Consider the following 15,107-nt stretch of genomic DNA (forward strand, 5'->3'; position numbering starts at 1 on the left):
AAACAGTCAGGAAACGTAGTCTCAGAAAAGATTGAGTGAAGATGTGCCTGACCAGAGAACTCTTGAAGCTTTATATCAGTTCACACCCTTTTCTGGCACAAAGACATCAGGGCTAGATGACCGGGAGAAAGTCTTTGTTCTTCATACCCTATTTTGTGCAGTTTTTACACCAAAGTATGGCACAAAATATAGTATAATGCATTTTATTGTAACATACATCATTAATTATGAAATGAAAAGACAGATGAGGATTTGAAGATTAAAGAAGTAAAACATATTTACACCTGGATATCAGCATTTGAATACCCTAACATTACTGAAGAATCATAACTATAGGCTAATATAATATAGGGCCATAAATAAAACACAGGAAAATACTATGCAGTTAGGACAGTTTGATTGTGATCAAAAATTTAGTCAATGTTTTATTGAAAGAGTCTCTCTCTGGCCAAAAAGTTCATCAAATGACCGTCTCCCTCGGGGGAGCCGAGGTGACAACGGCCTTTGGGGAGAACTCGTTTTGCAGTGATCAAGTTTGAACAAAGGGAAAGGGGGGAGGTTTTTATGATACCTAGAGCATTTTAATCACGTCCATTCTTTACATTGCTATTTGTGTTTGAACAAACAGTTCATTTAGGAGTTAGCGGTAAGCCGGAAGTAATCTGTTAACCAGTAGATCATCTTCATCTCTATCGCGGTTACCCACGCGTGATGTTGCTGCGTTGTGCCATTCTGATTAAAGCTAAATTAGCCTAGTCACTTTAGACAGACAGCGTTCTATGTATGTCAACATGCATCTATTGCCAAAGCCTTTTTGCCCGAAATGATTCACAAATATCATATATTGTGTTGCTATGGTACTCTAAATCGTTGCTAGGGCGTGGCTTGATAGCTTCACAATGATCTTGAGAGACTGATTGGTCGTCTGAGTAAAATGAGCCCACCCTCTTGTCTCTGTGACACTGTGATCCAGAGTTATGTTCAATACAAAATCCCTATGCAATTGACCATAGTATAGGAAAAACACATGCTATGGTATTCTAACAGTTGAATAGGGTGACAATATCTAAATAAACCTTAAATTAGTAATTTTGTATTGAATTTGTCTTGGTTTTATATAGCATTACAGTTCATAACATTAAAATGTTCTGTTTAACTTCAGAAATCACTGGCACAAATTACCCCAACGTATTCCCCCCAAAGGCACAAGTTACCCCGCGCCAGGGGCAAGTTGTGCCACGAGACCACTTTTTTTTCCCCAAAAGCTCTATATAACTGTAAATATATAACTATAACTGAATTAAATAAGGATATTTTTCTTACACAAACGCATCGCTTCACTTCAGAAGGCCTTTATTAACCCCCTGGAATCGTGTGGAGCACTTTTATGACGGATAGTTGCAATTTCATGGACTTCAAAACAGAAACAGCAATTCACTGCCAATATAAAGCTTGGAAGAACCAGGCCATTTTTTATATTACTCAGATTGTATTCGTCTGAAAGAAGAATGTCATATACACCTAGGATGACTTGAGGGTGAGTAAATCATGGGCTAATTTTCATGTTTGAGTGAACTATCCCTTTAAGAAAATGTCAAAATTAACAAAAAGGCTTCGAAAACATATTATCCTTGAGTCTGTTGTAAGGAACCTTTAATTTTTCACGATGACAAAATGTTATATTGTGTTGATTTATGTCATTCTTATGACCACTGGTGATGATGTACGTATATTGAAAGCGGTGTTGTGTAAACGGCCCCTAACATGTGCTCTATTGTAAGTGCTGGTGGCTGATTTTACAGCCTTACTCACTGAAGGTTATGGCTCCCGTTTAAAGCATGGCTCCAAGTCTGCCATTCAGTCTCATTAGAGATGACAGCATTCCCTCTAGGGCCAGCTGTTTCTAGTTTTTGTTTTGTCCAATCCCACAAGGAAAATACCTGCTCTGCATCAGTATTGACCGTTCGCAAGACCCGCCCCCCTTAGTTACTGTCGCTATGTCCGACAAGCCACGCCCGCTCTCACGCCACACCATGTTCTCACGCAGTGGAAAAATACATCGCGGAGCAGAGAGGAGACTGACAACGCGGTGACAGACAGGACAGTCCAGGTTACTTTTCGATTACTATTTTGATATTAAACATTAAAAAAAGTCTCACCTTTCAAATTTGGTCATTTTTAAAAAATAAATGTAAACAATAAATACAGTTTTGTGCCTCTTTAATGTGTCGTAAGATCGCTGTAGAGCATAACTTTAAATCTGGAGCATAACCGATCATCTCTTCCTTCTAGTTCATTTATAACATCAAATAAACATGAATGAACATCAGAAGGAATGTTGTTTTAACCACAGAAAGGCGTCAGTACACTCGTTTTTCAAATTCAAATCCTTCCATGTTAATCAACTAACTCTCCTGACTGCTTTGTCGGACAAAATGGCGGATGGCGAAGTATGATTGGTCAGATCACCTGTCAATCAAGCTCCCTGTGAAGGGTCAATTTAGCAAAGATGGAGAGTCTAACCTGCCCACCCCTGTCACCTGTGAAATATGGTTATGTTACACCTTTAATACATAAAAGGTGCTTCCTTTAAACCAAAAGCCCACATCAACCACAACATCTTCAAGATCAAATCCACCTATAATTGATAATGTTTAGTACATTCATCATCTGTACATCACCTAATTATGAAATATATATTCAGCCTACACTCTTATCTCAGCAAAGACCTGCTTGCTTTGCAGCGTCGCAGTCATGTACATAAACTGTTTTTCTGTAAAACTCTTGATGCAATTGAATTGTGTTGTCACGGCTGCATTGTCCACAGAGAGGCCAACACAGTTACACCATAGAATGCGTGTCTTTTTTAAGGTGGCATCAATCTTTTGGAAGATGAGCTCAGCTGTCAGATCTGGTTCCACTTGTGGTGCACATATCAAGGAACCGATGGGTCACCGTGTTCACTCAGTAAAGGGGTTCATCTTTTCTCTTCCTGCATTGACAAAAGTATTACCCCGTTATCTTAGGGGAAATCAAACAAATATAGTAAAGGCAGCTCACATACTTTAAAAATATGGCTTATAATTCAGCAGACACCATGATGTAAATGTATTTATGTCCTGTGTCATGTGAGCATCTGTAATGAGGGTAGAGAGAGAGAGAGAGAGAGAGAGAGAGAGAGAGAGAGAGAGAGAGAGAGAGAGAGAGAGAGAGAGAGAGAGAGAGAGAGAGAGAGAGAGAGAGAGAGAGAGAGATACTAACTTCAATAACACTCCTTGCATAAATAACAGAAACAAAATATTAACATGTCCTTGGACGGATCACATCTAAAAAGCCAAAACTATTCTTAGGAACTAAGATTATGTAAACAGTCTTCATTACCCTCCACTATAAACATAACGTGCATTACAAACCTTTATTTGTGGAGCAGTCTTCGCACTGAGAAATGCTGAATTCCACTGGATTGCAGTTCCTTTCTGTTTATGTGCCATAAACATCTGCCATTCCCTGGTGACAGCAAGCACTTTACCCTACATATGGAGCTCCAGTAATGTGTACTTAGTGTCCCCTTTGTTATGAATGGCCTTTTGTGACCGTTCATTGTTAAGAGCATCTAGGACACAGCTCCGCTCTGGGGTTTAGTCTTTTGACCTGGTGTTTCTTTCCCCGAGAGCTCAACTGTTTCTCTAAAGTCTCAGACAGACTTTCATGTTCCTTCTGTCTTTTCCTTCTGCTTCTCGGGGTCTTAAAGGGATAGTTCACTTTAAAATTAAAATTCTGTCATCATTTACTCACCCTCAAGTTGTTTCAAACCTGTATTAATTTATTTCTTCTGCTGAACACAAAGAAAGATATTTTGAAGAATGTCAGTAACCAAACAGTAGTCTGTACCCATTGACTTCCATAGTAGGGAAAAAAAATACTATGGAAGTCAATGGGTACAGACTACTGTTTGGTTATTTTTAGAGCTTAATTTACACATTTTTATTTGAAGTACTTAGCACTTTAAAATAAACGATAACACTTTGGAATACAGGTCTCTCATTGGTGAATAACTACAAGGAAACAAATAACTCAATATTAACATTCTGCAAGTGGCTGGATGTACATCATCCCGCTTATTACACGGCTACACTGTAAAAAATGTGGCTGCGATTAGTTAAAATTTGTTGAGATAACTTAAATATCCAACTTAACCAAACTAAACTTAAGTTAACTAAACTTAATATTTTTTAAGTCAAGCTTGAACACATACTTTTTAAAGTTGAAACAATGTTGGATTTTAAGTTGTGCTAAATAATCGCAGCAATTTTTTTTACAGTGTACTTTACACATAAGTAAATAATTAGACACGAAATATTGACTTGAGTTTAAATTTGACAAGGTCTTTAAACAGAAAACTTCACCAAAGAAAGCTTCACCAAAGAAAGCAGTTGAAGAAATCCACGATACCTGATAATTAACCAATTGTAAACAAAAATATAGATTCGAGTTTTAATATTTTATTAGCTCACCAAACGCAAAACTTCCAAGAAGAAAAATGTTCCTATAGCAAGCATATTGCGCTGACTTCAGTTTCCCGGATGAGCCTGTTATCTATTTTTATCGGTTATCGGGGAATAACAAACCGCTGGATGGTGCGATTGACCAATCAGAATCAAGTATTCCACAGAGCCGTGTAAAAACTACTATTAACTAACAAGAAACTCTGATTAATGAATTAGTAAGTAATAGCACTCAGTTGAATGCGGTAGTTCACCATTAGCTAATCAGTACTTCCCAGAGGACTACTAAGAACTAGGTTCATAATTTATGACAGTAATGCACATGTATAAATAATTATGAAGTGAAGATCATGATAACCCATTAGTAATGACTGAAGTGCTACTACATCCTTCTAAAGGAACTATACTAATTATTTGGATCAGTATTCTAAAGGGAAGATCATGGTAACCCCACTAGTAATGACTCGTGTTACCAAAATCTGTCAGAAGCCATTGATACCTTTTTGATTAAACCTCAATGAACAATGCACACAGAAAAAGGAATATGATGTAAAATATTTTATTTTGTTTTTGTAAATGTTTCTAAATCTGATTCCACAAACTCCAAAACCCACACGTTGTATATTCAAAAAAGAAAAAAAAAAGAAAAAAAAGAAAAAGCATTGGATACTACTATACAGGACAAAGAAAAAGACAAATACTGTTAAATGTCCGAATATTGTACAAGGGGAAAAAATATCCACGAAACAAATTTTATTACAGCCAGTCATTGAGAAATTATGTACAATTGATTTATCTGAAAGTTGAAAAAATACATCATGCCATGTATATTACAAGCTCAGGACTGTTTAAGAATAGCAAAGGTCGCAACGTTAGCTGTGCACATGAAAAACTTCATTTCAAACAGGACAGCAAAGTGCCACCACCAGGGTTCAATTATTCCATTCATTTCAGTGAGTTTGTGACATCATACCATGATTTTAACTTTTCCATAAATCAAAACCAAAAATAAATCTCATTTTATTCTTTAAATGTAAACAAGAAAGAAGCATACTTTACATTTCATTAAATGTCTACGCGTTGAGTTTGGTGAATGTGAAAGGCATTGAACTTCATCTCTAGAGTTCTAAACGTGACTCTATAATGCAGAACGGCTCGTGCTCGACATGGGGATCTATCAAATGCATTACGGGTGACTTCAAATGGAAACTCACAGCACACACTAATCTGATGAGCAGAGTTAAGAAGTCACAATCACCTCAGCATGATTGGTGCTCGGTTTGACTGCGGAAATATATAAAAATGGCAACAGAAAAAAAAAAAAAAGCATAAGTAAGGAAACAGTTCTTCAAGTGGTCAGATCATTTTAGACAATATTGATTCTACATTCTAAATACAACAAAAATACTCTGATTCTTTCATTTTTACAGATTCTGTACAATTTTATACAATACATATACTCTCAAAATGATATCTTGACATCCTTCTTAAATACTTTGACATTTTTTTTTTCTTTTCTTTTTGTTGAAAACAAACAAAAGGTCACCCAGACAGCCATGATAAAGTTAAGGTAACATTTGGTCGAGTATTTAAAAATTGTCATTTATAGATGGATATTTACACATCGTACAAAGTAACGTTCTGTCCAATCGGCAGGCTTTCCCAGCAGCTCGACTCTCTGCGTTTCCACATCTTTAAAAAATAGCTTCAATCAATAATAAATACAAAAGCTGTCTCTTATTTTACAGAAATCAAAACAAAGGACAAAATAAACTGACTCATGGAATCAAGTATTTAAACGGTATCTTTCTGTTTTAGTGCAAGTTAATAAGTCCCTTAGCTTTATCCCTAAGGAAGTCTTCTCAGTACATTCCTTGTTCAGTGGTGTCTACATTTCTGTAACTATATGTGTGTATATATTTGTGTATATATATTTCTTTACCCAGAGGACCTGCCTCTTTATATCTAAATAAGGCTGTGGCCAGCACTTTCAAGCCTAAGCCCACCTGAAAATCCTCGCTCGCCATTGTCTCGTCTCTCATGCAGGAAAAAAATACATTTACATTGTCTTTGCAATTCAGAGTAACCAGTGTGCAGCCTGTTTATATTTAAGGTGAGGGTGCTCAATCATAAACTACATTATCTCATCCGCCACTGAACCACTGAACTTTCGGAAAACCCCAGTTACAGTTCTGCGGTCGAAATCGTGCCCTAACATTTTCGTTCATCAGAATTGAAGTGATAAAATGTTTTCTGGGCCTAAACAAATAAAAAGGAATGCATATGTTTCGCTGACATCTTTCAATTCATCCATTTCCTGCAGTTAACTGCACCACAGTGACAAGGGATCTTATGCTGATCGTCTTCCAGATCAAACTTGTAGTCGTAACACAACTGGAAAAGAAAAAAAAAAAAACATGTGACCAGAATGCTAGACATCGATCTCATTGATTCAAAGGCCGCTAGTATGTGTGGAACGAAGGCCTTTCAGACTGCTGGGATAAACTAGGTTTACCTCTTCGCCTCTCTGGATCCTGCGGTTGGAAGTGATGATGATTTTGTGATCTCTCTCGAAGGTTACAACCTCAGCAATGCAGTTGGGTGCACAGGAGTGGTTGATATACCTAGTGGATTAAAGGATTGTTAGATCAAGGCAGATAAGGACCGAAACATGCTACGCAAGCTTGATTTTGTGCGATGTTACTTTCTGATGTGTGTTTGAAAGCAAATCATAGCATAACCCAAGTATGCACGGCATTCTCAGTGTTGGCGCAACACAATCTTCTACAATGGGTTTTCTCTTTCAGGTCAACTACTGTACTGAGCAAGTTAAAGTAGGTTGATATTAAAAGCTACATGAATGCTCTCACACACACACACGCAAAGGCATGGCGAAGCATTTGTAACTCTACTTGTGTAGACTATGTTTCTGGCCTTAATATCTAAGCTAACTGTGTTGGCATTTTTAGAAATTCAAGTTAATTTTCCACCTTGCAGGTCCTCCTGTAATAGTCGCATCAATTACATGCTCACTATCAATGCGAAACATGTAGACTCCACGATTCTGCAGAAAAAATAAAGAAAAATATATAAATAAAATTGACAAGCACTTGGAGAGAACAAGTGCTTGTTCAGCATGACTTTTGCTCATTTCAAATTCAATTTGATAATAATGCATACCTGTGCCTCATACATCTTCTCTGTCCTGTTTGCCACCTCGTTGCGAATGATGGTACCAATGTATTCCATAACCATGGTGTATTTTTCAATGTCCCTAGCAGCATACAGCCCTAAACCCTGGATTAAAATAATGCCAAAACTTAAATTATTACAGGTTGGAGTATTTTTTTAAACAATTAAGATCAAGTTTATGTTCCGATTAGAATACTAGCTTACTTCTTTCTATATAATGCATGGTACTAACTTTATACTGCTTAGTGTAATCGGAAAATATTAAGTGAAAAAGTAGGCATGACATCTTTATCATGATGTAATTTAATTAAGTTTTACTTAATATTTTCAAAAATCATTTTAAATAGTAGCATGCTATGGCATTGTACCGTGACCTCTTTATGGAACATATGAGTGGCGGTCCAGTTATACTGGAAATAAAAATGGTTTGTATTTTTTATTTAATTTAGTGTAACTGCCATTTTAACACTAAATTAAGTCTTGCAGTCTAAAAGTAAAAATGGCAAAAATACCCCCTCCCCCCACAGAAAAATAGAAGGTATAGTTAAGTGCATTGCATTATGGGAAACTCTCACAGTGTACTCTATTAAAATATGGCACATTTTGTCAAATGCAAAGTTGTCTGGGTAGTCTATGCCAGGGGTCGGCAACCTATGGCACGGGTGTCAACATTGGCAAGCGGAGGGATAATCACTGGCCCGTGATAATAGCTAAACAGGTGTTTGTATTTACCGGTAATTGAAAAATTCCCTCGAATTTGCATACAGATCTATATTTTGAGGTAGTCATTCCTTATAGTCACATAAATAATATTAAAGTGTGAGATTGTAACCTGCACTAGTGTGCAGATCCGAAAAAACTATTTGTGTGTGTGTGTGCCACAGGCTACAGACCCCTGGACTATGCTTACAGAACATTTGCATCCTGTGAACAGCATATCTCCAATGTATACTGCAGAAATATTACGAGTAGATGTTAGCATGCTATTCCAAACATTGAGCCATAATTATAATCTTTCTACCTGTATACGTGAACGAGCTAGGTAGACGTTAGACTTCCACTCAGCCTTCATACGACGGTACTGGAAGGACTTGGAATGGACAAATTGCTTGCTGTATGGTGGGACACCCATCTCAGCCGGGTTCCCAGAGCTCGGCAGGGCCTTAGAGCAGCTACTGCTGGTCAGGGTATGAGGCCTGCATGACAAACACAAGCATGTGCTTAATTTAAAAAACAAACAAGCAGGACTGGCTCATATTGGGTCATATTCAGATTTTTTACTGTCAAAATACTGTCTTTTACTACAAATACCGTCTTGTCTAGTCCTATAACGAATCTACAGCAAAAGAAATTAGGATATTTCTGAACAGTCTGATTTCATTGTGATGAGAGAAAAAGATTGTCATGAAATTATACAAAGACAAAAAATAGACAACATGTGTACCCAAACACTCAGCATGAACAATGTATGATTCACAAACAAATGACTAAATGGTTTTCAAGTCTTTTTGACCGATATATATATATAAAAAAAACTGACTCATAACCAGAGTTATGGGATTGGTTTGAATCACTATATCAGTTGGAGCTGTTCTTGACTTCACTGCACTTAGTCTTTCTCTTATCATATTAAAATGGATGCACAATGATTGATAAATCGCCAACATTGACAGTAAACAGTAAACTGAGCTCACGGGCTGAACCTGGATATGAATGGATGTTCAACTCACAGACCACAGGGAAAGCAGGAAATCCAAAACAAACATGGACGAAAAAAAGGTTAATTTATACAGAATACCTTAACACAAACCTCTTGACATGTGTGCAAGCTTTAGGTTCAGAGCGGGCACATCCAGAGGGGTTGATGGCCAAAGGCAACTGCATCAGAGGGTTACGGCCATAGCGGAACGTGTATTGCTCACATGCCTCCACTCCAGGAAGCTACAAAATCCCCAAAGATTAAAGTTACAACACCAGGAACATTTACAAAAAACAAGATAAACTATAATCGTCTCGGGTATGACATTTTATCACATCAAATAAGACATGTAAACAAAGACATTATTTGCACAATGGCATTTCTTTATGCTTTGGCAATTGCAATAATTTAGAGTCTGCCTAGCCAACGAAAGTTAAATAGTAGACATCCATCCACCAATTTCAGAGATGAATGTCCATGTGCTTTCAGAAATCAAATTTTCAGTGTTTTAAACTGATCCGCCTCTTTCCATACCCACAAACACATCTTAAACATTCCTATCTGTCAAATGCAACATCAGAGCATTCTTTAATTGAGAAGTTCTTAAAAGCAAGATTTGACTTTCACTTACAGATTCCACAATCCTGGTAACAGCAGATACAGTCAGTCCAAATAGGTCCTCTCCCTTCAGGTAGACAGGGAAGAGCTTCAGAGATCCTGCCTCGTTCCTTCTCTCCGCCACAGGCTCCAGAACCTTATCCCACACACCTGCACCACAAGATGAGGAAATTATTATATAATTACCTCCCCCCCACCCCGGTTGACAGCGCTATCAAAACTATTGCTTACCTTTTGGTGAGGATCCAGTAAGAACCAAGTCGTCATAACCCTGCTCCACCACACGGATGATAAACTCAGGGTCACAGTCTTTCTCATCGATGGAACACACGTAGTGGCAACGGCGGTTGCCATGACGCATGCTCCAGTAGATCCGGCTGGCCTTGTAGCCCACAGGGAAAATGGCAGACATCGAGTGGAAAGCCTGCATCTGGTGAGGAAGCAGCTGACCAACTGAGTGAAACACCAAGCTGCCCACACGGAAGGTGTGTTCTCGCTCACCCCTCTGGATGATGCTGGCGATCTGCCGCGCCTCATCCCTCTGCACGTAGACCCTACGGAACACGGCAAAGCAGCGAAGTTCATGCTCGGTTCCTGCCAGCCCACCTCCTATTGAGCCGGTTCCTCTGGGTCTGTGCAGGTGGCACAGCATAGTCTTATCTTTGAAGAATGTGCACTGTGCTTTAATGGCACAAGTAAAATGGTATGCATTAGTGCAACGCAATCGGTGGCAGCCACTCGTTGCACCAATTTGCTGACAGTATGTACAGCGCACCGATAGGCCTCTCCTCAGGGCCAGTTCTACGTTAATGAGAGCTCCAGCCTGGGTCTCATAGACTTCAGTAGACCACAGGGCACAGTTGAGGTGCACCCATAAATCCAGATCAAGGTTTAGCAGACGGGCAGGGCCGTCAGTGAGCCCGTCCCCTTCTTCGTGGCAGAAGCAGCAGCGGCGCAAGTCTTTGGGCATGGGCTCAGGCCTAAGAGACGTCCCCAGTTTCCTCAGTAGTTCATCAACCTCTTCCTCCCCAGGCAGGTGGTAGTTACACTTAGGCACCACAATTTGAACACTCCACTTTCTCCAACGTAAAGCTTTCCAGCGCTTCCCAAATGAACATCGAGGGTCATCCACACCGTTGTGTACCGCTCGTGGCCGAGGCTTAAGCTTCACTGTGACCTTTAGAGTATCAGACTTGCTATCTCCTCGGAGTGTCTCAGAAGTGATGGAGGGGAAGGATATTATCGGAGTTAGGGGTGGAGATTGCTTGGGCTGCAGCTGAGCCAAACAGCGCACGTCAAGATCGGATATATTGTTACTGTATTGATGAAACACCTTAGTGGGATTATGCTTATCCTCAGAGTCAGATGGTGGAAGCAAGTTTGGCTGTGAGAGCAGGAGAAATCAAATACACACTTAAACACTGAAGTAAAGGAATTTTGAGTTTGTATTCTTTGGGCAATAAGGCAACTGTTTGTTCAATCTTCAGAGAAAAGAGCATCAGCAGTTTTAGTTGTATTTAAAATACTGATGAGACCGTTTAACGCACTTCATAGTAAATCTTAAATCAAGAGTTTTTTATAGGTTTTTTTATAGTTTATTTATAGCCATCATTAAAATAGTCACTCTATCAGTAGGTAACAACGTGGCTTTCTAAATATAGCAGCAGATCTCACACTGTCAGCTAGTGACTCAAAATTTGTTGTGGTTTATACTTACTTTGCCATCTACCAATTTGTTCTGCATGGAGGCTGAATAGAGAACAAAGCAGTTATGGCTGCAGAAGACAAGGCTCCCCTCAGATCCTCCAGGGCCCTGTAGAAAGAACATCTGTAAGATCAGGCTCACCAAAGGCAGGAAACAAGGCATGCCATTTTACATCTACTGCTGCAAATCATCATTAGATCGAAGTGCCTCACTGGCAAGAGATCAAAGCTTGCATATGTTGCAAACCTATGCTGATGACATTGGAAATTATATTTGCATACTGTTAAAAGAAAAGGGAGGGGGTAAGGGTGGGAGACATCAAAGGTGCCCCATGATTCAAATGACCTGAAATGGGCTTTTTCAAACTGTTTTTGAACTTGGGCATCTTACACCCTTAAACAAAATGTGCCTTGGTACATGTTCCCTTGGGTAATGTCAGTTAACTCAGTGACTGCAGCGGGGCAGATTTTCACTTCCCATCAGGGGCCGGATTAGCATAATTGAAGCTCTATTCTGTGCCTCCTTGAGGGGCTTTGAGGGGGTTGCACGTTTTCAAGTGCTTTATGGACCTTGGCTTCAGCCTTCTTCAGTGCTGTGTCAGAAGATGTAGTCTAGACCCACACCAACTGGTTGAACAAATAATTTCACAGCCCTTAGGGGATGATATGAGGTCTAATGACCCAAGGCATTCTGGAGACATTAAAACACATATCCTATAAATGACAGTCATCTGGCAAGGGTAATTTGGCAGTTACAATCACATTTGTGTTGAATACCTGTTTATTTATTGGCAGGTCTTTGGTGGACTTTCGAAACCCATTTCCAAGAATCACCACCCTGCAATGGGAGCACCACTGTGGTTTAGGCCCTGGACTGCTTCCACCCATCTGATAGTCTGGTCTGACCACAACTGAACCTGTAATATAAGACACATATCAATCAAACCTACAAATCACACAGTTGCCAGAGAACTTCTGACAAATTACATGACTAAGCTTTTATGTTTTGACAATTTTTGTAGTCCTTTTAAGTGAGTTGCATGCACTGTTTTACGAATAGTTTGAAATAAATTCAACTTGCAATGAGATAAACAAAGATGTCTAGTTGTTAACCATTACTGTCTGTTAAGACGTTTAAATGTCATTTAACATAGCTTTTTTTAAAAACTTGATCTAAACATTGGAAAAAAAGTGTTATGTGTGTGAAGCACATTTATTTTTTTACAGCTTAATTTTTTATCTAAGCACAAACATGTTTTAAGTACCGGTACATCTGAAAGAAAAAATGCTGCAAGTTTTGTTAGTGATGCATGTAGTCATGAAATCTCTAAGACCCCAAACAGAACAAAAGAGTTAAGCAAATGAATAGCAATTATAGTTCACTTCTGTCATTAAAATATGAAAATTAACATTATTTTGAAAACGGCCACTACACTTAACAGATAGTACCTCACAATTGGGGGTCTGTCACTAAACCATTTGAAAGAAACATTAAGTACTTTAAGTTTCTGCAAAATGCAGTCATGAGATATTGACAAGCAAAATCAATAACTGCATTTGTTTGCACCTAGAAGTCTCATGATGTGGGTGAAATGAGTGCTTGTCTTGTTTCACATATACTTACCCTCAATGAATGGTTGGTGTGATAGTGGGGCACCTGGTGGTCTGAGGAACCTCATACCAGGCTGTTGGTGGAACAGAGCAGTTTGAGGGGGGACCCTAAGTTCACTAAACATGTCCATTGAGCTGCGGTGCTCTTGGCCTGGAGAGCGAATCACCTCATAGTTCCTGGGTATGGACACACAAAGCATGTTCGCTAGTGCTGACACCACTCCTGGTATATTCTGGGAAACAAACGGACACATGGTCAGAGGTGGGATGTAATCATTCTTGCTTTAAACAAGTCTTTACTGATATAGAATGGAAAATATAACTGCAGGCACTCACATGTGTTGCCACTGGGTTCAGAGTAAAAGATACAGACACCAGGTCAGTTCTTAAGCATGTAGAGTGCTGTCCAAATTGCGAAGCAAAGAAATTGCTTGGTGGCTCTGTCTTGACTTCCCACTGCCTGGCTTCAGAACCTGTAGGGAAAACAGCAAAGTTTTGTTAGTTGACAGTATATCCAGCTGTGCTCCAAAACCTTATGCTGCCCTGTTGCATACTACTACCTACAGTATATAGGCTGCTACCTTTTATGGTGGGCTACACAAATAGTGCTACTCATGTAGAGTACATAGAAGACTTGACTCAAAAACTGATTTTAATATAATTTTTTAACAGCATGTTCAAATGATGAGACAGCATAATTGCTGTGACGGAAACACTGGTGTTACAAGGAATTGAAGAAAACTGAACTAACTTGCTTTGAAAGGGACTTTGGTAAAACTCTAATAAGCACAAACACAAATTGTACACACCAGTATTAAACCATGGTGGTCTATAGAGAGCGCAATAGGACAAAAAATCGCAGAAGTCCACTTTTATGCTCTATTTCAAACAGTTAAAATGACAATAGGACTCGAGTCCTCAGGTTTTCCAGCAGTGATGATATTCAGTACAACAGCATGGCATATGAGTGTTGTATTGCTTATCCAATAAGATTTGTGTAATGCATTGTAGGATTTCCTTTTCAGTGAAGCATACATTCAATATTGCTTTATAATTCGACCAAAATTAGGATCCAGTATTAGTTATGTCTACCTTCTGTGGTGGAATGGATGCCTCCCTATTATATAAGCGTCACCTTGCCTCCGGTCTTCACTCACCCCGCCACATCTCTAAAACAGCTTTCGCATCAGCTTTCGTGTGCCCATGTCTTAAAATGTTTTCTCAGCTGATGGCTTACTAGTTTTATTTGTCTCTCTCATTATTATTTTTTTTTAAATTACCATTAGCATCCAGTATAGGAATGACTGGAGAGACAGCAGGGGATGGTGGCTCCTCTTTAACTCTAGACAGATCTGGATAACGGCTGATCTCCATGCCAACCACACTCTCAGGAGAAGATGATGGGACAAAACTGTCTGGAGTGTCCCTGTCCACACAATGCTCCTGACCCCTATTAAAGACACACAGAACCATTATATACACATTGACATAAAACCAAGACTTTATGGTCAACAATGAGAGTCAGACAGCTGACCTATGGATCTGATGCAGTCTGAAAAGTCAATGTTAAAATATATTACGTTATAATGAAAGCTTTTGAAGAACTAGTTTTTTGAAAGTTGCATTGCATCAAATCTACGCACGCACGCACGCACGCACACACACACACAAGCAGTTAAACTAGATATCTTTGGCACAAATATTTATTTAGCTTGGTCCTCAGTGTCAGACATGTACCCGCTTTATAATGAAATTGTTTGCTGGTCATTGAACACATC

General features: G+C 39.1%; 1 protein-coding gene across 7 annotated transcripts in view; it reads right to left on the reverse strand.

Annotated features, from left to right (window-relative positions):
- Nucleotides 1-5,048: 5,048 nt before the first annotated feature.
- Nucleotides 5,049-15,107, reverse strand: part of kmt2ca (lysine (K)-specific methyltransferase 2Ca) — a 159,134-nt gene continuing 149,075 nt past the window's right edge. For 5 of the 7 annotated variants that reach the window (XM_079602700.1, XM_079602699.1, XM_079602697.1 and 2 more), the window contains 13 exons: nucleotides 14,610-14,779; nucleotides 13,666-13,802; nucleotides 13,343-13,562; nucleotides 12,496-12,635; nucleotides 11,732-11,827; nucleotides 10,246-11,398; nucleotides 10,028-10,164; nucleotides 9,496-9,638; nucleotides 8,719-8,893; nucleotides 7,686-7,802; nucleotides 7,496-7,569; nucleotides 7,021-7,129; nucleotides 5,049-6,899 (listed from right to left, as the gene is read on the reverse strand). In XM_079602700.1, the coding sequence (XP_079458826.1) occupies nucleotides 6,807-6,899; nucleotides 7,021-7,129; nucleotides 7,496-7,569; nucleotides 7,686-7,802; nucleotides 8,719-8,893; nucleotides 9,496-9,638; nucleotides 10,028-10,164; nucleotides 10,246-11,398; nucleotides 11,732-11,827; nucleotides 12,496-12,635; nucleotides 13,343-13,562; nucleotides 13,666-13,802; nucleotides 14,610-14,779 (2,764 nt within the window). In that variant the 3' untranslated portion in view covers nucleotides 5,049-6,806. The remainder of the gene's footprint in view (nucleotides 6,900-7,020; nucleotides 7,130-7,495; nucleotides 7,570-7,685; nucleotides 7,803-8,718; nucleotides 8,894-9,495; nucleotides 9,639-10,027; nucleotides 10,165-10,245; nucleotides 11,399-11,731; nucleotides 11,828-12,495; nucleotides 12,636-13,342; nucleotides 13,563-13,665; nucleotides 13,803-14,609; nucleotides 14,780-15,107) is intronic. The other 2 variants (XM_079602698.1, XM_079602701.1) reach the window with 2 other exon arrangements.

Source organism: Phoxinus phoxinus, assembly GCF_949152265.1.
Source record: "Phoxinus phoxinus genome assembly, chromosome: 24".
NCBI lineage: Eukaryota > Metazoa > Chordata > Actinopteri > Cypriniformes > Leuciscidae > Phoxinus > Phoxinus phoxinus.